The sequence below is a fragment of the Pithys albifrons genome, chromosome 7 (assembly GCF_047495875.1).
Source record: "Pithys albifrons albifrons isolate INPA30051 chromosome 7, PitAlb_v1, whole genome shotgun sequence".
In the NCBI taxonomy this organism is placed as follows: domain Eukaryota; kingdom Metazoa; phylum Chordata; class Aves; order Passeriformes; family Thamnophilidae; genus Pithys; species Pithys albifrons.
Genome location: NC_092464.1, coordinates 42,021,719 through 42,047,271, shown reverse-complemented (window position 1 = coordinate 42,047,271; position 25,553 = coordinate 42,021,719). Strand labels below are relative to the sequence as shown.

At 38.5% G+C, this 25,553-nt stretch overlaps 1 protein-coding gene across 1 annotated transcript in view; it reads left to right on the top strand.

Moving 5' to 3' along the window:
- Positions 1-25,553, top strand: part of OSBPL10 (oxysterol binding protein like 10) — a 110,381-nt gene that overhangs the window by 33,538 nt on the left and 51,290 nt on the right. The window contains exon 4 of the mRNA XM_071561136.1: positions 8,198-8,389. Within this exon, the coding sequence (XP_071417237.1) occupies positions 8,198-8,389 (192 nt within the window). The remainder of the gene's footprint in view (positions 1-8,197; positions 8,390-25,553) is intronic.

Genomic DNA, 25,553 nt, shown 5'->3' with positions numbered 1-25,553 from the left:
TCTTCTGTGCGGGATGAACTCGGTGATGAAATTTGACTTCATTGTACTACTAATTTTCTCTGATGATGGGAAGGGAAAGGGCAAGTCAGGGAATTGCAGTGTTAGTAAATGCTCTCCAGTGACTGAATACAAAGTATTTCCTAGCTGCTAATAATAATATTGGTGTGGACAGTCTCAATGAACTAAAAATGGTTAAAGATAAAAGGACATGAATGAAAACTGAAGGTTATTTTGAGATGCTTTGGATGCCAAGGTGTATATAGATTTGAAAAGTATTTGAAAGGCAAAATATTTTTAGAGAGTCTTGACTAAATGAGTGGGAGGCTATTAAATACAGAGTCTGTCACAGAATATCTAAGACACAACTTTTAGAAACAAGAAGGGCTTATAATGGGGAGCATCTCTCTGGACTATTTCTTGTACTCTTGTTTGGTGACCTTCAGCTGCTCTGGTTTTCCTCTGGTTCATAGGCTCATAGTGCAGGAAAACAGATTTCCTTGAATGAGAGGTAGTGGACATATGTAACCAAGGAACTAAATGCAAGATTATTTTAGACAGCAGAAAGAGAGTTCTTGCATTTTTTCTTAGAAAATGACGAGTTAGAGAAACTTGGCATAGGAAGCTGCAGAGTAGATGCATTTTGATTGTGAGATGCGTTTTGGTATAGACACATTTTAATTTGCTGGAATCCGCTGAGTATAAAATAGAAATGTTGAAGAAAACTAAAATATTTTTCTTAGTTATGCAGTACAAATCTACATCTAAAATCAGACTAGGTTATATTTCACTTGAAATGTTTGTTAGTGAAGCACTCTTAATTTTCTACTTTTGTAAGCTACAGAGCAAGTAGAAAATTTGTATCTTCTGTATTTTTAAACTTAACAGTCCAGAAAATAAAATGTTGGGAATTCATGTGCTTCAGGCAAATCACTGTTGCCTCTCCTTACTCCCGAAGTGGTCTGTACTTGAAGCAACATTGTACTTACCTGTTCCCAGGAACCTTTCTTTTGATAAGATTTCTCTCTTTTTCAATCTAGTTTTTTCCTTTCCCCTCTCCTATTTTCTCAGCATTAGAGTATTAACTGGGAGGCATATTTTCCCTGACTTTAACTTGCATATAGTGCTAACTTGGGTTTCATCTATAAATAAGTTTTCAAACTTCTTTCTGCTTTTTCCTTTAATGCTACAATGATTAGACTTTGGAGATCAGAGATCGATTACAAGGGATTACTTCACAGAGACTCTAGAAACTAGAAAAAATGCATTTCTATTACTTTTTTTTCCTTTTCTTTCTTTTCCTCAAAATTTCTTGTTTAAAAACCACTGCCTGGTATGAGGTAAGAGAATCAAGAACTGCTTCATTTCCTAAAGATTTTTTTTTCTCTTGTAGATGAAGGTACTTTAGTATAGTGGTTATTGGTATGGGAGGGGAAACATGCACTTTAAAAGATTTTTTTTTGTCAAAATCTTGAATAACTATTAATGAAAGGAGATTCACAGGAAAATGTGATACTTTGGAAGATGTTTTTCAAAACTGAAACCGTGTTACTGTTCCTGTGAAATATTCATAGGAGAGCATTCCTTCTTCCTGCACTGGGTCTAGATCAGCACTAGTTTCCTTCCTTTTTCAGAGCTACTGCCTGCTTCAAAATGCTCCTGAATGGCTTGCTGTCCTTGCTGTCATTAAAGCTTCAGTTGGGGACTGGAGCTGTGGAGGAAATGAAACAGAGAAGTGATTAGGGAAAAAAAATCAAACCCCCCGTTCTATACTAATGATTAAATTTAGTTGCATCCTAGTGAATGGTCCAAAGGTGAGCTATACAGCTAACAAGTGGATGTAACACAAGCTAAGTCTGTGACTTTGTTTTAATTGAATTTTACATCTTAATGATAAAAAGAGCAGTAAAAGGATAGTGTTCTCTGGCAAATAATTCCCATGCTGTCAGACAGTCTTAATGTTCTTGGTATTCCCATAGAAGTCTCATTTCACTTAATTACAGATTGCTCAACCTCCAAAAGTGCCAAATCACACTGTTTTGGGAGAAATCTTCTGTCTGGATAGGATTGCTGGGTTTTTTTAGACTATTCTAAGTGAATATTTTGTGCATTTTTAATTAAAGCATTAGTCAAATTTGAATTCAGTGATATAAAATGCTTTCAAGAAGGAATAGGCTTATGCATAATTTTTGTGGTAGCTTCCAAGAATAAATTTGTATCCATGAATTGACACAAGTTGGTTAGTTCTTCTGTTTCTTAACCCTTTTTTCTTGACTGGTTAATGATGGTGGCTGTAAAAGCACTACTAAAAGCAAACACACAGGTTTTTATAACAGCTCTGAATTCCAACGTGTGGATCAGTTGCTGGATTTGTATGAAACTCTTGTATATCTCAGTGTATATATATCAGGAGTGTGACAGAGAACAGAAACCTTTATCTTGTGAAGTAGCTTCAGTCTTATACTGTGCTCACACTGTAACTCAGTTTAGATCTGTGCTAGAATAAGATGGTGGACTCTCCCTTGTTCCAGCTTTTGGTTTGGAGCTGCACAGTGAGATAGCTGTTAAAAATTGGATGGTGTGCATTCATCTTTAAGCTGAACTCATTTTCTGAATCCCTGCAGCTGTAAATTGCAGTCCAGTTCCCTTCATTCTGCTGCCACCCTTCGTGTGGGCTTTGTCATGTTTCTGGTTCTGTGTTAATTTGGGCATCAGAAACGGTAAAAATGGCATCCTACTAAAAAGGACTTAGCTCTGACCAGCTGACTGAGGAATGTGTGTCTCCATCTCTGGTTCTCTGCTGGTTTTAAACAGCACCTGCAGAAATGCCTGAAAGTTTGAGGTTAACACTTTTATCAAATCATTGAGGCAGATGTATCATTTTCCTCAACAGCTGAAAGAATAGGTATCATAGCTCATAGATCTTTGGGTTTCTTTTTGCCTTATTAATGACTGGCCAAAGAAATACTTTTACATTCTAAGTGGATTATTGACTGGCTGTTTTTAACATCTGCATGATAACTGTTTTCATAAAGCCACTTTAGTGAAAACTTCAAGTCTTTGTGAGTGTTTTGGTTCTTTCACACACATCAAACCTCTTCCCTTTTGAGCTTCACTCTTCCCTCCATTGCTGTGCTTGTTTGATTCCTCTTCTCATCACTGACCTATTGAAGTCAACCAAAGAATGGCACTTCTAATTAAATCATGCTTTGAAATTCTTACAGTAGTGAGGCTGAGAAGAAAGCAGTGCTTGGCTGCAGATAGGTCTGTGTTTGGGATCTCTTTTTCCTCCCTCTGGAAGCTGCATGAAGATAAGAGTTGCTCCCAGCTCTCTGTTTCTAAAATCCTTCTACAGGAATGGAAGAAAATCCATTTAGGACTGAATATGAGCTTGCTTGAATGATTCCTGATGAAGAAAAGATTTTACGATGGAATGATTATCAGTCTCTTGCTTAAAAAGAAGACACATACTGCCTTACTGAAGATGATGCAGCACTGTAATATTCTGTCAGAAAAGTTAGTACCATAGATGGTGCTTGACAGAAATGTGCAAAACATACCCTAAGCTGGTCCATTTCCAGTGCTGAAGTGTGGATGTTATGTAGATTCAGCCATTTGCATTTTAATATTTGTGACTGATTATAATGTAAATGAAACAGAACTCTGTCCATATTTGTCTTTTATCAGTGTTTATTTACTTAGGATGCATTGGAAAAGAAGTAGATGGGAATTAAAATCCTAAATGGTGGTGTCTCAAAATTGTAATTACTTTTTGATAGTGTGTGACTTCTCATAGCTCCAAAGCTGCATGCAGGGATTGGTTCTGTGCTATTTGTATGCAGACGAGTAAAGGAGTGTCATTTCAGTATTTATTATTCTGAGGAAAACATCTGTGGCACAGAGCCTGCGAAAATGATGATTATCAACCATAAACAGATATGACAATTCACTTCAGAAATTATTTTATTGATCTCTGGAACATTGCATTTGCTTTCCAAAATAAACAAAATTGTTTGCCTCTGGTAAATGGTGAAAAACACTTCAGCTTTGTGAACGAGGAGAGCAATCTCCAGGGAGAATGAGTCATGAAAACATTGCTACAGTTGGAACTTACTGTTACACAATTACATTATTTTAATTGTTAGGGGTTTTGATATCCAAGTGGAAGTGTTCATTATACTGCTTTTTTATCTTGGGGTTGGACAGTATTAAAATAAAAATCTTAACCCAAATCTATGTTAGCTAAGCATACTTTAGCTAACTTTAGGTCACAAACCCAAGATGAACGCAAGTTACAAATTAATCTTTTATTAGCATTTTTACTATTCTTTCATTGGTTTCATTTTGTTAGCACGCAAGCTGTTGGAGCAGTGGTAAAGTGTAGCCTCAGGGAAGAATATTTGTAATCCTTTTGGGATGCTTCAGCCTGGGAATTTCTTGACTCATTATTGGAATCGTGCATTACTAATTGTTGAAGAGCTTATGTCTTCCTTTCATCAGATTTTGCACTATATTTATTTATTTGCAAGCCAGAAAGCAATGAGACCAAAGAAATGATATATGATAATGATTGGAGGGACAGATCAGTCATACAAGCAGCCCTGGGGGAAAGAGCAGGGGATTAGGAATAAAGATCCATCAGTTACTGTCATTGCTTTGATTTCCTGTGAGAGTGACTTTGACTGTTGTAGTGTGATGTGTAATTAGAGTGTTTTTAGCAGTGGAAAACTTCATGTAAGTTATAAAATTTTAACAAAAATAGAAAATTTTGATTTTTTGCACAGCTGTGTGTCAGTGCAGAAGGGATGCTTGTCATTCCATGTGTCTAATCAGAAGAAATTCTGCGAAAGAGGAGTCAAGTATTTGGCTGGGACATAGGTGTTGACAATGTGCTGTAAAATTCAAAACTGCCTGAGGGGCTGAGTGTGCAGTTCCTCTTCTGACAATGACAGAAAGAAACTGTCAGAAGGAATGGGATGCTGCTGCCGCCCCCGTCTCTGTGGATGGAGCAGGCACAGGGCTCTGCTGCTGTTCTCTGTGGCAGTGCAGGAGTGGAGTCCAACCTCAAAAGGTTTGAGTGGTTGTAAAAGCTGCCTCCTGCCAACATTCACCTGCACTCTGTGTGTGACTGCTTTTGCAAGTTGTAAGTTGGAAATTTTATGTTTATCATGGGGCCTTGCCTCGAGATAGCTTCATGGGTAGCCAGAGGTCCTGGTGCTGAGCTCATTTAAGGGTTGTGTGTTACACATGTCCTCTAAAGAATAATCCCAAATGAGGTGCTAGACGATGTGGGCTGATGGAGGTTTTTGGCATGTTGGTTGGAAAGGTTGGGTCACTAGACGCATGAGGGGTATAAAGGGACAGAAAAGGAAGAGGTGAGGTCAGCTTGCTTACAGACTTGTAGGACCTGATCCCAGACCAATGTATTTGACTCTGATACATGGCACAGAGTGTGGCTGGATGTGCTAATTCAAGATTGCCAGTCTTCCTGGCTGGATGAGCTGCATAGGATTGATAACTCTCTTGTGCTGAGAGAAGGAGAGGGCTCTAGGAGAGGTTCACTGGCAGAGGTGGTCTTTCCCTGAAGATCACATATCTCTGTTGTAGGGCAAGGCGTGGACCCGAGTGTCAGGCACACCAGGCTGTGGGTATGGGCAGCCCTTGCTACATACTTAGGTATGTAGAGGTTTGAGTTTACCTGTCCCTGTAGCAGGACAGCCTGTGATCCACGGGTCAGCTGCAGGGAGTTCTCTGTGGTTTGAAATTCTGTCTTGAGGAAAAATAGCCCTGCACTGCCAAATAATGCCAATGATACAGGTATGGACTTCAGAGTATATGTGCATTCCAATTTATGAACCTGTCTCTCAAAGTGTGCAGGTTAAATGAGGTTGTTTTGGCAGCTGCTTTTTCCTGAAAGCTGACTCTTTTTCTAGAGTTCCTTCCTGTATTTAAGCAGAAACAGTGCATGGATTTTTCTGTATTTGTTTTCTGTAACTTTTGTTATCTGCAGATCTGAAGCTCTCCCCCAAGAAAATCAAAACATAGTAAAACTTCACTTCTCACAGAATATTGTTTTCTTTTAAGCAAAGCTAATGGCTAAGCTCACTGTTTGACATTGCTGCTGTTTATTCTGAGTTTTAGGATCCATTTAGCTCTATGAAAGCAGAAGCCAAGTATTTTTAATATTGTGATTCCGTAATATTAGAATGTCAGTGATTATCAAAAGATTTACTTTTAAAAACAAAATACCTTTTTATTAATCTGGAAGGGAAGTTGATTTTATGATGAAAGAAATGAACTTGTTGTTCTTCCTCTTTGTCCTAAATTTGGTGTAGAAGTATTCTGATGCTAGTCAGTTTAAAAAACCAACATCAGTAGAGTATATTGTTACTATATACATCAGGAATACCCTTTTTCTGTGAAACTTGTACTAAAAAAGGAAATTCAGTGACACCCAGTTTCCCTCATCACATTCTTTTGCCTGAATACCTTTTCCTCTGTCTCTTAATTGTAGCTGTGTCTAAGCAGTGTTCTTTCAAATGGAAGATGAATCCTACACCTGACAACCTTCTGTGCCCTTCTGAAAAATTACAGCCTGTGCTGCTTTTTTGCCTTAGTGTCAAATCCACTTTCAATACAATTGTAATTTATCAGCCAGGAAGGATAATTTTTGAACAAGTGTTTATTATTATAATCTTGTTGGCCATGGTAGAAAAGAATATATTCATTTCAAAACCAGTCAGACTGTCATTCTTGGAAGTGTTTGTAAGTGTTAAGTCCAGACCAATGGAATAATTATTTCTGTGAGATTAGCAGCTCTTTGCACACTGGCAATGTGATAACCCATTTTTTTAAACCCCTCAAATAGCTCAGAAAGTCTGAAGTCTAGTTTTGTGTGGGTGTGGCAGAGCAATTGTGTAATTTACTTCTCTCTTCCTCCTTGGCAGTGCCAGATAATCTGCCTCACCCTTTAGTCAGTGCAGAGGTAACATGAGGCCTGACTTTAATTCCAGTGCTAGTTGGAACCTGTCCACCTTGGATTTAAAGTCTTTTAATGAAATTACTGCGACTTGTGAAAATTGACCTGTAAGGGATAAGGAGAGAGGTGGTACCCAAGGAGTACTTCTGTGCACTGTGCAGCCGTCTCAGGAGCGCTGATGGGGACAGTCTCGGCGATGCTGTAGCTCCCCATGGTGCTTGCTCAGGGGCTATAGGAGAGGGGAAATGGTATTATGTCACCCATGAGGCTCTGTATTTACTTCACTCTCTTAAAGGGCTGCTAAATGCCACTCTCTGAACTGGTTTGTGTTTCATGAGCTAAAAGCTACCCTGTTTCAGCTTTAACTTTACAGATGCAATCAACAGTTCAAAGGAAAAAGCCCTTCTGTTTTGCACTTTTATACATGATGTCCCATGGTGCTCTAGTGCCTGTCTGTGCTTGATTGGGAATTACTGTCATACAGACCTCCAGGAAAAGTTGTGTTTGAGGTCTGCAGAAAACAGACTGAGACAGCAACACTGACAAGATGGTTTGATAACAGAAAACTTCTCGAATGTTCTGACTGATTTTGTAGGTTGCATGTTAAAAGTATTCACACTGCAGATACTGTTGGAGAGATTTATTTCTGGCCTTTTTTGTACATAGGGCTTATCCCAGGCTTACTCCAAAGTGTGTTGATATTTTTAAGCCATGTCTTGTTTTAAATGTTAATGTTTAATTGTGGTGCCTTGGCAAAGTTGTATGTCCTCTGATGTTGCAAACAACAAGTGTTACACTGTTTCAGATGTTCATCAGACAAAAGCCTTAAGATTTTTTTCTTGCTTATTGTTCGCACCAGTTTGGTGAGTTGTACGTCAACGGTTTCATAAAAATTATTTGTGTTGGCATTGCTGATACGCTATCTGCAAAATCCTTTCTAAGCTTTCCTAAAAAGTAGGATTCTAAGAAGTTAGCGGCGTGTTATTATGTAAAAAGTTGTGAAGATGTTTGCGAAGGCCAATTTCAGGCCAGCCAAGAAGCAAAGGCAGTAAGTTTAATGTTTCCAAGAACATCTCTGCTGAGCAATGCAGATGGTTCAGAAAGAATAAATCAGTTACACCTCCAGATTTAGGTTTTTGAGGAAATTAGAACACAAATCTATAGTCTGAATTGTAAATTATTTCTTGTGTGAAAATATCACCGTCCCATTGCTTGTTCTAGAACATTTCCTCCTCACGAAGTAGAAGCTCATCTCTGCTGCCACCTGGGACAGGGAATTCTGCATCCCCCAGTGGCCAGAAACACCTGAGCCAAAGTGGGCCAACCGTTGTGACCATCACACATCACAAATCACCTGCAGCTGCTCGAAGGGCGAAGAGCCAACGTTCTGGTCAACTCCATGAAGTCAGAGAGGTAAGAGATAAAAATCTGATGTTTTGCTCTAACTCTGAAGTGCTTATTTTGCTTTAGAATAAGCAATTGAGTCTGACAAATTAACAATTCTCTTTGTGTCCTCCTTTGTTTTGATCTCTTCACTGAGCAAGAGGTGGTCTTTAGTTCTGTTTCAGTTTTGGGTCATGTGTATACAGACTTTTTTATGCTGATGTTAAAGTTAGTGTGCACACATGCTTAAAAAATGAAGTAGATTGGCTACAGCTCCCAGACTTTGCAGTGGTGCATTACTGCAGGATCAACTCTTTGAAGCTGTTCAGCAAAACCTTTCAGATTGGAAAGTGGGCCCTGAAGCATTTAAATATAAGAAAAAAAAAAGGTACTTGAATAAGTTTGACAAATGTGTGAACGAAGGCACAGTTCCCCACACTCAGCAGTTTGTTCCTATATGGCCGTAGTCTTAACTTTATTAGGTTTGTATTGCTGGCTGTGTAGTGGAAGAATGCTTTGTCTGTACGAAATGCACAAAAACCAAACAAAAAAACAAGCTCCTTTCAAAGCCTGTTTACCAGTGTTCAAGAAGTATAACTTGTATACTGATTTAAGTCTGTCTTATAGATAACAAAAATAGTACAGAGTTTTTAGCTTAAATAATATGGTAGATTTCACAGAACTCACTTTCATCTTTCATTCCGTACTATTTTTTGGTTTATCTTTCATGTTAAGAATTTGAATAAACTCTTGGTGTGTGCTTGCAATGAAGACTTAAATTGCACATCCTGATGAAGAATGCTTGTTTGTGTTCTAGCTAACATTAAAAGTGAAGAGCTTGTTGTCTGAATGTCACCCACGTTCTCTTTACATTATACAAAACACATCTGTTTATTTATAATGAAAATATCCTGTATCAGTCTACCAATCATCTCCCCCAAGTTGTTTTTAGCACACTAAATGTATTTGCTCTCAGGTTGTGTTAAGAATGCACTTTAAACCTATAAATAAAATAAACAGTGGGAGCTGTTGCAACTTTGTCAAATGAAGGGAGGTAAGGCTGAAAGGAATTGAAAAGAGAGTGCATGTGCTGTTCATAATAAGTTGAGAAGGGGAAAAAGTTATCACTTGTGAAAAACTACACTTGGAAGAAATAAATACTGACCTATGGTAAAACAGTGACTAAATGGGCAGGGATCATCCCTGCAGAAGAGGCTGTGAATTGTTGACTCCTTTGTTTGCAGTGTATTGCAATGGGATGTCTTTCCAAAAAGGTAAATGTTACAGGATGTTAATCTGTAATGATGGAAGGTAATTATTTTGCTCTGCTTGATACAGATGGTAGTTCACCTGCAGCACCAGTTCCTGTTAGAGGGCTGCAGTAAGAAAAAAAACCTCTTAGACATTGAAGATGCAGTAATGGTTGAAGGTTAAAAGAAGTGAGTGCTTTCCAGCGAGGGGAAGATGGTACTAAGATGAATTATGAGTGAGCTAAGTTTTTAAGGACACATGAAATTTAGCTTTTTGTGTATTGGATATTTTTTTTGTTGTGTGCTACTTCTTAAAGAAGAGCATAACAGTGTAAAAATCAGACTCTCTGTGCTCTTTCCCAGTCTCATGTAACAAGAGGCTGCTTGACTGCTTGATGTTTCCATGTTGTGAAATGTGGTTTTTTTCCAGATTAAGGAAGCAGATTTTAATTCAATGCCATGCTCGGAGCATTTCCTTCTCCCCCTTTTTCCAGAGTGAATGCAATAGACTTAGGTAAATGCTGCCTGTTTTTTCAGGGATTATTCATGTTCCTTATTTGAGTAAATTGGTGACTGTTACATCTACCCTCCTGTGCTAAATTTATCAATAAAGAGATGGGTCCAGAGTCCTTCATAAAAGTGCAGTTAAATCTGTTCCAGTCCTGTTTTTTAATCTGAAGGGAGGAGAAATAGGAACTGAAAGTACAATAAGGAAGAATTAATCCCTTCCTTAACACCTAAATCTCTGCTTTTTATTTGAAAGTTGTTTGGTATGATTCAGATGAAGGGAAGAGACTGCAGGAGGATTGCAGATCTGTGTTGGTGTTCCCCTGTTAGAGTGAAGTCATTGAAGCTTTGACATGCAAATAAACTTTCTTTTATTGTACTATAAATAGGACTATGTTAACTAATTTGCACCTTGCAAATAGTAGTCAAAGTAAAAAAAAGGTAGTTGAATCAATGGAAGGGGCTGGTATGCTTCTGAAAAATGAGAGGAAATGTGTGTTTAAAATTGTGAAACACTGTTATGATAATGCTACTGTATTACATATGAAATCTGTGAAAAACAGGAGTGCTGCAAAAGAGAAGCATCCTGTGCTCGGGACACGGAGTCTTCACTAGTTGGACAATGTTCCTGAGAAAGTGTTGAACTTGAAATTGCAACTCAATTCTGGGCTTTCTTGATTTGGCCATATTATTTAGAAAAAAAGTGAAGTGTATCTGCATGTTGCTAATAGGTCAAAATATACTCCAATATTTTATGTAATGCAATCATGTTTGGTAATACTTGCTGGTTCTTTTTCCCCTTCATAGTAAGAATAAACAACATATTGTTTCCTTCTGTGATCTGTTCTGACTGATTTATTTTTAACAGCATAGGGAATTTTAGTGTAAAACAAATTGTAGCAAAGATGCCTTTTTAGCACCAAACTGACATGCAGAATTGTATAAATGTAGTAAAAAAACCTGTGTAGGTCTGCAAAATGTAATAAGTGTTTCTTATTGTGAAATTAGAATTTTACATTTTTTCAAAATTTTGCTAAGTTAAAATTGTGCATAAATATGGAGCTTTTGACTGCTATAAAAAGTTATGTTTTAATATTCAAGCTACTTTTGTATAGTGTTGAATTGAAAATGAGCTCAGAAGCATTGCTTTTCATCATTATGTGTTTAAAATAATATTGTTCTCTTAAATCAGATTTTTGCCTATGTTAACTTGATGTTAATAGTCTGGTCCGTACTGATTTGTGGAATGTTACATCAAAACTAAATTTCACTGTACATTAATTTGAGAGAACTAATCTGCAACATGTTGCACTTTATGCAGAATTATTAGAGCTCCTACCTTTTTATTTGGACCATAACTTTGCATTAAAGGGGTGCTTTCAGCTAATTTTTTAGTAAGTGATTTTACGGTAATCTAAGTCTCTAAGGTCTTGAATTCTGTTTTTTAAGCTATGCATATTATTATCCTCTTAGAAATTTATGGTAAGAGTTGTGCTTGCAGATTTCTTTACTGTAGTTGGTTAAAATTAACTGGAACATTAAGCCAAGCTGCCACATCACACTTCATATTAAATTTGAACTGTCCCTGAACTAAATAATAGTGGCACACTTCATCTTGGAAAGGTGTTTATTTTTGCTGGGGGTGTGTGAGTGACTGTTGTGCAACCTCTGCCAGTGTTACTGTTGTTGTTAAAGAACCAGGAACTGCAGTGTGTGAGGATTGTGCAGCAACTCACGTTAATTATTTACAGTGGGGTCAACTAAAAGAAATCCAGAGAAATATATTTTTACACAATTTTGAAAAGTCAGTGAAGGAATTTCTGAACTGTTTGAAATGTGTTCGTGTATTATTATGTCTGTGTAAATTGAAAGTGCTACATTTTAGATCATTGCTTTCACCAGCACTGCTCACTTGATTTTGGAGTGTAGGAAGATGAGAGTGAGTAGCTTTGGGACGAAAATGACCTTCAGGCCTGCATGAGTAATAAGTCAAATATTTGCTTTTAGGAGATGAAAATGGTCTTATGTTCACCTAAGGTGTGGATGTAACCTGGACTGCTGAACTGTGCTAACCAGTCTTTCTGGCTTAGTAATGTAGGTGCCTTATCAGGGGGTGAGCTGATAACCATGGAATGTATCTGCAGTAGCACTGCTGAGCTCTGTGCTGCTGTGCCTTTGCTAGTCAGATTTAGAGCTAATTACCTAAAATCATGGCCATTTTTCTTTCTAGACATGTTTTAGTATAAATGGTAGCTTTATGATGTTTTCTTTGTGGCAGTTTGTGGTTGATTCTTTTAACTAGATTCTTCCTGCACTTCAGAACTAGTATAGTAAATACACTCTGCACAGGTTTCTCAGTTGGATTGGCCAAGGAATTTCATCTTTAATAGGTACTGCAGAAAGTCTTATACTGTTTCAATTTTGAAATTGGAGTGCCTTGTTTTCTGTTGATTTGGACAAATAATATGGTGGTACAGTGAGTGGCAGTTTTGGAAAGGGAAGGGAAAGAACAGAGATGACTAATCTTTTTTAGTTACAACTCTCCATTTTTTTCTTGGACTTTTATGTAAGATATTTCTCCTGCCCCCCTCCCCACTATACATAATAAATTCAAGGTAAAGGCTCATCCTGTTGATCATCTTTCATCAAGTGCATTGTATCATATACAAAATAAGTAGTCTATAGATAGATGCTGGTCAGAAAATGATCTATTTTACTTAATAGGTTACATCTAATAACACTGCATCTATATATATATTGTATATATTGCACTTTCATTTGTTTGCAAACTCCCTGTCAGCAATTTTTAATTTTAATTATCTGGGTATGGAAAACAGGGACCAATGTCTCCACCTTTAAACAGATAATATAGAAGTGCTTCCAAAAAACTCAAACCAAACCCAGTTGTTTCTCAAAAAGCAATGATTTCTTCTTGGCTAGCAAGTAGGGAAGAAACAGAAAATATTTGGGTCAGTTCTGTGTTCATTGAAGTCAATAGAAAGTGAATGAGGCCTTAAGCCTTAATTCGCATTTTGATATTTATTTGGCATAGAACATGCTAATGTACCTACTCCTATTTAGCTGTGATTAGGTACACTTCTTGAATTGAGAAGTGCTGTAATACAGATCTGTGTTATGAGTATGTTTAACTGCTTAGTTGCAGCTGAGCTGCCTGATGCGTAAAGGGTTGCTGCTACCAGCTGTATTTTAACAGGAGCCGTTATAATTTGTTTAGGGGCTTTAAACCTGTAACAGTATAAACCTACCATGAGGTCTAAAAAGGGCAGCTGCAACTGTTGCCATTGCACTTTTTGTTCTTGGCCCCACTTCTGGAAATGTGTGATCCTTGTGCAGTATGAAAATACCTGTGTGAGCGCAGAGAACTGTTCTGGCTGTGCAGCAGCGTTTGAGTCATTGCCTGCTCTTATCTTCTTACAGACAAAACCAGGATTGAGAGCGTGTGGGACAGATGCAGTTATTTGGTGCCTTCTGTGGCATTTTCTTTGGAGGCTGTTTGACTTGTCTATAGATGTCTCATCTCCTATGTCTGTTTATTCTACCTCAAGTTAATACTGCTAAGATAAATAGAAACACCTCTCCTCAGGGAGTAAAAGGGATGCTTCAATCTCTGACAGTGTCACTCTGGTACCTCCCACAGTAGTAAATGTACATGTGCTTATAAAAATTATCCAGTAAGTAGTACTACCTGTCTCAGTTTGGGGGTAAGGAGATGTAGATTATTCTAATATTATAAAGCAATAGTTATTATCACATAAACATGAGCTGAGTAATTTTGTGATCTCTGAACCTTTTTCTTGCACTTGCAATATTTCTGAGGTCACTAAGGGTGCATATAAGTTACACCTTCCTAAATTACACTTTGTTTTGTGCATTTGGTTTTGTATTCAAAAGGTTGTGTCATTCTGGATTCCAGATACCCAGGCAGGGAGAATTAAGGTTGCTATGGGAATCGTAGAGCAAATGTTCTACTAAAATTAGTTTGCCCATACAGGTTATGTCAAGAGTGAACCTGGCTCATTATTTCTGATATACTCCTGCTCCAAATCTGAAAAATATAAATAATTTAAACATGGCTTCTTGTCATGATTTTTTTTCAGCCTGTAGTTTAGTAGTAATTGAGCATGTGCAAAGATGATGATTTTTGATCATTTCATAAGTGGCAGTTTATAAATTAGGGATAATACAATGTGTATAACTGTGTTCAGAGATTGCTGAAGCATTTGTTTTCTTAGAACTTGCACAGAAGCTAAAATTACTCTTTACAGTTATTAAAGCATTTCATTGAATTTCAAGAAATGGTAGGTTTCCAAGGAAGCTTGAGAGAAGTCAGATTTGAAGGGAATTCAGTCTTCAGCTTTTGTGTACCTTCCAAACTGTCACTTCTGTTTTACGTACAAAATTCAACTGTTTTATATGCATATATTAAACAGCGTAGCATATCATACATATACCTGCATTTTTTGCAAACTACAGGCTGTTTTCTTTCACAGTTAAAGCACAAGTACTGCAGTAGTTTCAAGTTAGAGTTTGCACTTTGAAACTGAAGCTTTAGAGAAAACATACTTTGGTAAATCTTTTCTCAGATCAGGGCATTGCATCTCATGGCCTGGGTTTCATTGTGGGGTTCTGGATGCCTGGCTGGTGCAGCAGGCAGTATCACAGCAAACCCTGAACATGACAAGGGGCATGTTCTGCAGCTCTGTTTATAATGCAAATTACTGCTTCCAAGATACATGGGCTATTTTTTACATGCTATTTTTATTAAATTAAGTAGAAGATATTTTTGAATGTTCTCAGTGGTAATAGATGACAATGTAATATTAGGTGGCTAGCCAAGTTTCAAATATTAAGTACAGAAAGTACTTACATAAATGCCCTCAAGGAGAAAGTAACCATAGAAATGGCTCATATATTTTAAGCATACCATTAAGTTTGCATTATTATATACTTTTATTGAGGGGCTTACTATAATCTTCAGCTCCTTGTGTAACACCTTAAGTGCTGTATGCTGCTCTGAGAAACCCAGGAAACATTTTGAGTTTGCAATAAACATGAATAGTAAGCACTGTAGCTTTCAGTTATTTAACAAAGGCCTGATCTCTAACAGGTTTTGTTACATGTCCTTACTATGATCTTGGTAATGCTTGGCTTGCAGGTTTGGAGCGCCTTGGAATCTGTGTTATGTGGAGGCTTTTGATTGCAGCTCTGACTTCTGACAATGTGCTTTTAAAATACAGCTGAGAAGATGATGGATAGTAACACATCATCCAACCAGCAAAGCTGAACTGTATCTGCCCAAATCTGACATATGCTCTAAAGTAGCTTTGTGTTAGAGCTACTAGAAGTATAACTGTTGTAAGGATAGAAGACCCTTCTGTAAGATTTATGGCGAGGAGATCTGGAATTGTTTTGCTTAGGAGGACTTCTGTGCCTAGAAACATCTTTCCCAAAGACAATTTTAAATGTTTTTTTCCTCCAGCATTCCAGAGAAACTGTCCTTGGTATGAGTAAAAGATAAGTCCTTGCAAACATGTTCAAAGGCCCCCATAGAGAGGGGGCCAGGGATGATAAAAGCCCTGAGAAGAACAGAAGGTGTGTCTTCCCCCGGCCCAGTGTGTGAAACGCCGTTAAGATTAATGTTCTTTATGTCTAGTGTTCTTGACTTGGGACATAAATTTTCCTACAATCCTTCTACTGCCTGGCATTTGGGGGTAGCTATGTGTTATCTTATTTCAGACCTGTGATTGATGAATTATTTCTAATTTTTATTATGGTTCATGTATTTTTCTTTTCCCATAGTCTTACGTTCTTACACATACTTCTTAGCATGTTTTTCTGATGGTTCCTGCTGTGTTCTGGGATAAGTGCTTGCAGTTTTTCTCTGAGAACCCCAGTTATTCAACTGCAATGTTATTGATAGGTATAGGGTGGCAGACACAAAAGGCATGGATTTGTGGAAAAGTTGCTGTAAAAAGATACTTAAGCAATATTACAGTATGTCACAAATTGACTACTCAAAATTATAGGAGTGTATGTTGAATCACTTGAGTGCTGTAAGTTAATGATGTCAACTTAAACCAGTTGTCAATCAGCTTTGAGATATGGGGAGAAGGCCAAGGGATGGGTTTGGAACGCTTTATCACAAGCTCTAGAGGTACACCATATTCAAGACTCAAGAATGGCAAGAGGCTGTCAGCTCACGTGCTTTTCAGAAAACATGAGGTGAATTGACTGTAGGAAGGGGAAGTAATATCTGCCTTGAAAGTCATTCCAGTGTATAGTGCACACCTGAGAGTTTTTTAAACGGCAGAAACAAAATTTTGTTTTATTTTTGGACACTGCAAGCTAGATGGCTAATTGGAAGGAGGGGTGTAAGGATATATAAGCAGTCTTGGGAAAGGGAGGAAGCACTGGAACTGTCCATCAGAAATTTGTATAAATCCTGTATGGGATATTGAGCTATCTTGAGTGGTTGTATATGTGTTTGTATTCCTAGGTGGAATGGAATAATAAAAATTAAAAAAGATTCAGTGTTATATTTTCTAGCACCAAGTGTTCTGAGAGAAATCTCCTCATCCTTGAAGCTCCTCATGCTGAAATGTATAACTTACGTTCAACATGGCCTTATTTCTTCTGAAGACTAATTTCACTCAGTCCAAATCCCCCCTTTTATCAATAGTATGCTATATCATAGTAATTTCCTGTGATTGCTGATGTTGACTTAATGCCTAGCAGCAACCTTTTAGGTGCTCTTTGGAATGCTTGAAGTTCACAAATGTGCCTTAATTGCTGGTAATCAAAATATGTTTTCCAACCGTGTGCTATAGCTGTTAATTTCAGCCAAATGATGCTTGTGAACTGTGTAAGAATAACTGCTTCTCAGAAGAGCCCATAGAATAACATCTGCTTATGAGTAATGTTTAATTGCTAAAAATAATGACTTAGGGAGGTAACTTTTATGGTAAAATTGCATAAGAATAATTTCCCACAAGGTGCTTTTTATAAACTGTGCTCTCAGTGCTGCATTCTGTGGTTTAAAATAGAACAGTGTACTTCCTGCTTGGCTAGATGGCAGCCAGTTGCCATCCAAGGTTTACTGGAACTTGCAGACTCCTTTCTTTTCCTTCTTTAATTTTTAGTTCTGGATCACTGAAAGCAACTTGAGGGGGGCGGGCAACAGCCTTGGGAGTAACTGTTTGCTTTTTCTCTTCTCTATGGTTTTAGCTCAAGACACCAACATTCTGTTCCCCTTGAGTTGTCTTTGATAGTAAATGCTAAAGCTCAATAGGTGATTATTAGTAGGCTATGGCTGATAGAGCTGGGAGATTAGAAAATACTCGAGAAAAAGGATCACAGTTGGGGAACCCACCAACACTTAGTAGTTGTGTTTTTGTACATCTGGTAGCAAATGTCATGTGTTTCTTAAATGTGTGGAGTATTCACAGGGAGCTGTAATGCAACAGGCAAAAAAGAAAACCTGTCATGTCCCCTGCAATGTGCCAGATTCCCAGACACCTCTCTCCAGTGGCAAAGTGACCAGTGGTAGGTTGATAGTGACCATTTTGCAGAAAAACAGCCCACTCACTCTGATTTGTGGGGAAAAGCAATGCTCATTGATGCAATTTTTCTGAATCATGTCCTTGTGTATTTATGGCAGCCAGCTCTTACTAAAAAGATTTCCCTTCTCACCTAAAGACTTGTGTAGTAGCTCCATGAAACACTCTTAAGACAGCTGACACTATCAGAGGATTTTTATTTTCCACCAGTGTTATAATACTTCGGTTTGTTTGTAAATCTTCCTTTCCACAGGGAAGAGATTTTAAAGTTTTTGTTGGTTTGGGAGAGAGAAAGAAGGGATTCTCAGAATAACTGGGAGATTTTGGAAGGATGACAGGAAAAGCTATTTTTTCCCCAGCTATAAAATTTGAAGCCACTCAAGGGAAGCTGGATATCTCAGAGTATTGATTAGGATTAAAAGCATCCTCTGTTTTGGAAAATCCAGGGTTATCTGTCTTCTAAAATATTCTCTGGCAAAATCAGAACTTTTTGTCTGAGTCTGTCTGCAGGGACACAAGGTCTTCTCACCCCTGCCCCAGTTGCCTTTCTGTCATTCAGTAGCTCATTTCTCAGGTGAGGAGAAGGAAAGATTGAATACAGAAAGTATGCATTTAACCTTGAGTCTGGAATTGTAGTCATAAGGAAGTGTGGTAAGGAAAAGCATCTGATTTGTTTCGGTCTAAAGTTGGTGAGCTGTTTTGCAGGCATTCTCAGGGATCTTGCCAGAACTGCTTAAATCCTCTTTACTAACTGGCATATGTGTTGCAAGGGCTCTGAAGTTCTCTCTGGTGTCTCTGTTTCCCGATGTAAGAAGCAGAGTTCTATAGAAACCCACAGAGAACACTCAGGGTGTCCTTGAGAGTGTTTTGCATACGATTAAAGCGTCTGTATAAAGTCCTGGAGAATGCTGACAATTAGACATGTCATATGTTCTTTGGTATTTGAAGACAGATCTTACAAGTGTATCCTTCATTCTTCTGAGCAGAGAGATGCTTTAGTAAAACAGGTTGTTAGGTCAGCTCCTTTTCTTGCTGAGCTTCTGCCTGTTTTAAAGCATAGAAGGAAGGGAGGAGCTTCCTTCCCTCTACCTGAGTTGCAACAGACTGAGTATTTCTTGTGAAGATAGATTAATCTTCCTCCTCTGCTACTGCAAGGAATGTTTAAGGGTTCCAGACCCCCCAACAAAGAAGACCCGTCTTGCCTTTTTCTTCCCTCCTCCAAATCCAGCACCCTTATGGATTAAAGCAATAGTATGCAGACCTACAGAATACAGTCTGATTTTTGCAGCTGTGCAACTAATAGCAAGGGAGCTTGGAGGTGTGATAGTAAGCTACAGGGTAGCAGGCCAATGAGTAAGAAGTCTGTAGTTCATCAAATGATTAGTGAATTATTAATTCTATTTTGTCTTCACAAAATAGAATAGTAGTGTGTGTGGCTCAGCTTCGCGAATGCAGATTTGGGAAGGGCTGTCCCCACGTGGGTGTGGCCCTTCCAGCCTGCGCAGTGGATTTTAGGTGAGGCTCAGCGTGCGCAGAACTGACCCCACCGTTTAAGTCCTGAGGTTCATCTGCCACGGCCGAGCGAGCTTGAACAGTGCCAGTGAAGTCCTCGGGACTAGAACCTACAGCACCCGGCATTTCCCAGGAGGTCTCCCATCCAAGTACTAATCCGGGGCTGACCCTGCTTAGCTTCCGAGATCTGACAGGATCGGATGTCAGGGAGGCATAAGGATATGCAGCAAGTGTCTGAGTTACAGAATTTGAAGATAGGAAACAGAAATCTAATGTGTAAATAATGGAGCATAGGATCATGTTTAGTATATGAATAAATTAACCAGCCAATTAAAAATGTTCATGATAGGAGTAGGTAAATAATAGCTGTTCCCTGGAGAGTAAATCCTGTGCTCAGATCCATGGAGACCTCATAGCCTCTGGAGATGCTGATGGTGACCAGTGGAACAGCAGCACTGTGAGTGGAAGCAGCAGATTGGGAGGAGTATGTAAGAACAGGGAAAAATTGAGCCAGTTCTGCTTCCTTTCCTGGTTGTCTTAGACTTGGCTTTTATGCTCTGTCCTAGTGACATTTGATCCTTGTTCTGTAAGGTTTTCCTTGCAAGGAGCCACCCTGCTGAGGTCATGGTGAGAAGGCTGAGCATAGAAAGCCAAAACAAAACCCCAAAGGAAATAATGCTTTGTTAGCTGAGGCAGTGAAGGTATGTAGCAAGTGGCTTTTCAGTTTTTCCCATAACAGAGATTATGTGGATTCCTGGTTAGGGAATAGAGAACAAAATAATGGATGGGGGTGGGAGGAGCTTGTTTTCATTCTCCTTGGAGGAAAGAAATTGAATTAGGAAAGTGGAGGCAAGGTCTGAAGAGAAGAAGAATCGTACCCTGGTGATTGGCTTCCATCCTGATTGTCAGAGGCATAGTTCTGTTTGTTCTGTCACTTCTTGTCTCTCTGTCTGCAAATTACATGCCAAGTGAAAATTAACTTCCTCCTTTGAAGCTTTTTTGATAGGATGTATGTGTCTAAGCCTTAATAACTATTATATAACAAGTAATTCCAATTTTACTGTTCATTGTTTGCTGAGTTAAGATAATTGAGGTCAAGCTGGCTGCTACCCTGAGGTGACAATAAAGGAGAATTTTGTACTCATTCTCTGTTGTGGGAGGGAAGGAGTGATCAAGAAAGGACAGCTGATGCGGGTGTTATTATCTGGTTCCATCTTTCCATGATGCTTTCAGAATATCTCATTTGGTGTTCTAGGATCCTTTCTTAAAATCTTTTTTCTCATTAGCACAGTAATGTTCACAGAGGCTATGGTGGGTCTTCATCCAGATTGAAGCTTTGTGGGTAGAATTTGCTCCTGTTTGGCTCAAGGAGGTTCTTTTTGGTCCAGAGCTCAGGTATTATTGGAAGTGAGGTATGCAGATATGCTGCTTGTGGAAAATAAGCGAGGTTTTAGTTATCTGGTCTCATACCTGTTTCTACACTAGACAGTTTTAAAGCTGAAATGCAAAATTGTCTTGGTAAGAGACTTTTGTTAGATATTGCAGTACTTCCAGCAGTAACCTCTGTGTATAGCTCCTTCACTTTAGTTATGTATTGAGTTGTAATTTTGCCTTCCTGGCTTGCATGCCATTGATGGAATCCTGTTAAAAGATCTATTATCTGACTTTCCTGAAGAAAAGAGAGAAGTCTATAAGTCCTTTTCAGAAAATGTCTTTTGTTGAGTAGTAAGATGCACAGAGCAAGTGGCCTTGAGTAGTCTGAGAATGCTTTCCAGAAGTCAGGTCAAGGCAAAAGCTCACTTGCTCTGTAGTGGTTCTGCCTAAGTCAAAACAAAAATGCATTAAATTAGAACACCACCAAACCCCTCCTTGCATTCCCCCCCGCCCCCACTTTAATGCATTTGTAGAAGTTACCTTAATTTGTCAAATTGTCAATTGGCAAGGTATACCTTTTGAGCTGATGATTAACAGTATTTACCGTAGTCTTTTTGCATGTATGGTTATGCTCTTTCTCAGAATAAATAGTTGAAGGTGTGAAATTGTATTGGAAATGGTGTGGGAATTTTGAACTTGAGCTGGATTGGCAGCTAATGTGTCCAGTTAGTGACTGGTGTGATTGCTTTAGTGACATTGGAGTTCCAGGTGTTACCTTACATTTCGATATGTTCTTGGTGGATGTGTGTGTATATATAGGTATGGGTATATATATGTATATTCTCCTTTTACTGATACTAGTTGTCTGTTTTAACTTTTTGATTTTCATAATATGATATTTTGTGTTGTTGATGAAATACAGGTCAGGATTGCAGGTCGAGTCTTTTCTCAAGGTCGGAATTGATGTTACATTCATGTGGCAACCCATTGTATGGGGTTTACAATGACTTGAAGGTTTTTGGTTTTTGTGTGTGGACTTTCTTCTCTTCTGTCCTTCATCTGTTTTTGCTTTTAAGAAAGGCATTGTTTAATATTAAATAACAGAAAAAAACCCCAAACCCCTGTGGTATGTCCATGTTTAACAATGAGAACCAAGGTCCTCATACACTGCTGAGTAGTTAGAAAAGCTGGTCTCACCTCCTGTCCTTGCCCAGTGTTTTCTGAAGTGCTTTTCTTCTGGTACTATTGCCTACAAAGCAAGAAACCAGTATTTCCAGAAAGTGTGTGTGTGTGTGTGTGAGAGAGATATTGTGTTTTCATATTACACTTTATTAAAAAAAAAAAAACCAAACAAAGCAAGCAAGCAACCAAATCCTGCCAAAACCCCCATGAAGCAGCAAACTGGCTCTTTACCAGGCTCTGTAAGCAGTAAACTTCTCATAAGAACATCTTGACTTAGTTGTAAGGGAGTGATGCATGTTGTGTTTCTATTACTATTTAAATATCTAAAGATTTTTCTGCACAACTATTTATTTTTACAGATGCTCTGTTTTTCATATAAGCATTTTTTATTGTTGTGTTTATTTTCCCATGTTTTTAAGTAATTGTTTTCAACTTGCATGCAGTCAGTAATGGAAAGGATTTAGAAATAAAAATCACTGCATTAAATCTTTCAGAGGAATTGCCTAGAGATAAGTCAGCAATGTGCTGCTAGTGATGGTGTGCAGAGATTACCACGGTAGAGACAAAGAGTTATTAACTGATGGAGCAGAATGTCTCCTTGATGAATGATTTCTAGCACATCACAGAAGAGCTTGACGATACAGAATTTCTGGGGGGTTTCAGCACTAAAAGAACATTTTCCTTCTTTGGAGTGTTTTGGATTTTTTTGTACACATGGGTAGGCATATCCTAATATCAACTATAAAAGAATTCAATATATGTGATTAATATTAAAATTCAGACTAAATTTAAAATTGAAATTGCTCATGTGTGTATCAGATTGTGGCTGGGGCGGTCTGAAGAATCTTCATGCTTTAGATTCTAAAAGAAGGGTAGGATTTTCTGAATTATTTAAATCATTACATCAAAATACAGGATTGGTGACACTACCTATTTTCTTGGCCAGCTCCTGTATGACAAAGGGAGAGTGTCTGCTTGCCCTTCGAGGTAATATGGATATCATTCTTACTTTGCTTTGGGGAATTTGAAGTCATTGTCTTGGGAGATGCCCCTGAGCAGCTGTGGATCGGGTAGTTTTATAGATGGCATAAAGCTGGTGTTTGCTTTAGGTTGTTGTGATGCACTGTATTAGTTTGGTGAAATCCTGTAGGAACACTAATTCTAGAAAGGAAGATGTTCTGAATATCATAATACACATTTGGCCTGGACAAACAGACTTAGGCCTGTTATTCCTGGAGCCTGAATAACAAGAGCATTTAAAATAAAATCATGTCAAGAGCAGTCATATACTCTTCCATTCAGGTGTGGATATTCAGTTTCTTCCTTAGAAGTTTCTATTTGTTTTTGTTGTAAGATGGGAGGAAAAATCTTGAATAGAGAGTTTATTATTACACTTAGTAATTGACAGTCTCAGAAACAGATTGAAGCCTTAAATCAAAAATAAAAAGCCGCCAGGAGCTTTCCTGTGTCTAACAGAGCCAATGCCAGTTGCCTCCAAGACGGACCCTCTGCTGGCCAAGGGTGAGCCCCTCAGCCATGGTGTAGCACTTCTGGGATAACAGACTGAAGAAAAGGGAGAAAACTGCTGCTCAATAGCAGCCAGAGAAGAGAGGAGCAACTGCAGACACCAAGGTCGTCAGTGAAGAAGGAGGGAAAGGTGGTTCTCCAGTGCCAGAGCAGATTCCTCTGTACCATGGTGTGAGGCAGGCTGTCCCCCTGCAGTCCATGCAGGTCCACAGCAAGCAGGTATCAACCTGCAGCCTGTGGACTCCATACTGGAGCAAATGGATGCCCCAAGGAGGCTGTGACCCTGTGGGAAACTCCTGATGGCAGTTCATGGAGCAGCATCTCCCGTGGGAGGACCCTGTGCCGGATCAGGTGAAGAGAGCGAGGAGAACGGAATGGCAGAGACTTCCCTGTCCTTATCTCTCTACCCATGAACCTTTTGTTGTACTTTTTCTGTCCATGTCCACCTGAGGAGGGGAGTGGTGGGCACCTGGCATCCAGCTAAAGTCAACCCACCACAAGAACACAGGCAATACCTAAGAATTTCTGCCAGGCTAAAAGGTCTGAATCTCCTTCAAACTTCAGGAGCAGCTCTTGATAGAGAGCACGTGTCAGCTGCTTCTTCTCCTACAGCAGGCAGAAGATGGAGAAAAGAGCAAACCATGTGTATGAGATGGTGTCTCACTTCCATGAGACTTCCTCTTACTGAACGTTTTACAATTAAGTAAATGCAGGCCTACTAATGCTAGATGTCTGCATGCATGTAATTCCTTTTAATACATGTAGTCCTAATAGTTCCAGGTTTTTCTATTTTATGTCTACCCTAGAGTTGTATTTTTGAAGTTTCAGTGTATTTGTTGAAAAATGCAGTTTCTTTGCTATGTTAGAGAAGAATATGTAATATATAAGACAAACATTGGGTTGAGATTTGGTGAGGAGACTGGGGCAAAAATGGCCTTTGCTGTTGTCAGAAGTAGAGAATTACTCCTTTGAGCTGTCTGTATTTACAAATGGAAAGGATGGAGAATGGTAAGGTGCAAAAATAACCTGTGTAAGAGCAAAGTCATTCAAAATCAAGCAAGTTATTTCACTTTGGAAAAAGAAAGTTACAGTTTATCTTTCTCAAAATCAGAGCTTCTTATTCAGGTTCTGAAACTGGCTTAGAGTGCTGATAAGTCAGGCATTCTGCCTCTTCTGTACTGGGAGAGATCAAAAAGCAGACCCACCAGTAAGCCGGAGGATAATGTTGCAGCTGCAGAACTTAGCGGCTGTTCTGTTAAGGGTTACTCTGCTTATTGAGTTTCATCTTGCCTGGTTTGGTGTTTTTGTTGACTCCTCTTTGATTTGCTCTTTTTAGAGCAACTATACTTAAACTCTCCTGAAATATTTCATCAGAGTGTTTAAAATGAAAATTGGCAAACATGTAAAGAAGTTTCAGTTATTTCAATAATGTGTGTTATATCCTTGCCCTTTTGGCCACAGAGTTGTTGTCGCTCTCTAGAATAGTGGGGCTCTTCCTCTGTTCTGGTTATTCAGTGCCTTAAACTGTATGGTTTTGATCAGGGCTTAAAAAGTAAATGTTCAGCAAGTTCTAATACTTTGAATCCTACACAGAAGTTGCTGTGTCTTCTGCGGGGTCAGGTCTGTAGAACAGCTGCTGGTGTCACAACTGTAGCATGAAAGGATGGATCAAAAGGCACTTTAAAGCCATCTCAGGTCAGCTACAGAACAGTAAGACTCAAAGCAACACCTTGTTTGGGATAAAAGAAGAATAAATCATTGATTTTATTGAAATTTCTCATAGTCTAGGAAGAATATGGCTGATAAAAGCCTATAATGTTTTGGGCTGGATGATAACTGCAAACATTCAGTTAATTTTCCAAATGTTTCCTTAGCTCTCTGACCAGTTTATTATTCTTCTGTCTTACCTTCAGTAGAATATAATTGTACTTTATTAAGGGTGAAAGAATAATTGAAATATATGAAGTTTTTTAAGTTTTATTTTTGATTTTATTTCCTGTGGAAGCAAATCTTGGAAATACAAGCTGTTTCTCACAAAAAAAAAAAAAAAAGGAAAGTAGGAAAACTAGTCACTTAGATATGAAAATAACACATTTCTATTGCTGTGAAGCATGAGAATGTCAGGTTTTCAGTTTTCCACTCACGTGCAGGATGGGAAAAGGAGAGAAGCAGTTTGCCATGCAATTATATTGTTTAGTCTTACAGGGAGATAGTCATCTTTTTTCTCCTAGTTATTCCTCCAGTTTGCCTTCATGTACCCTTTTC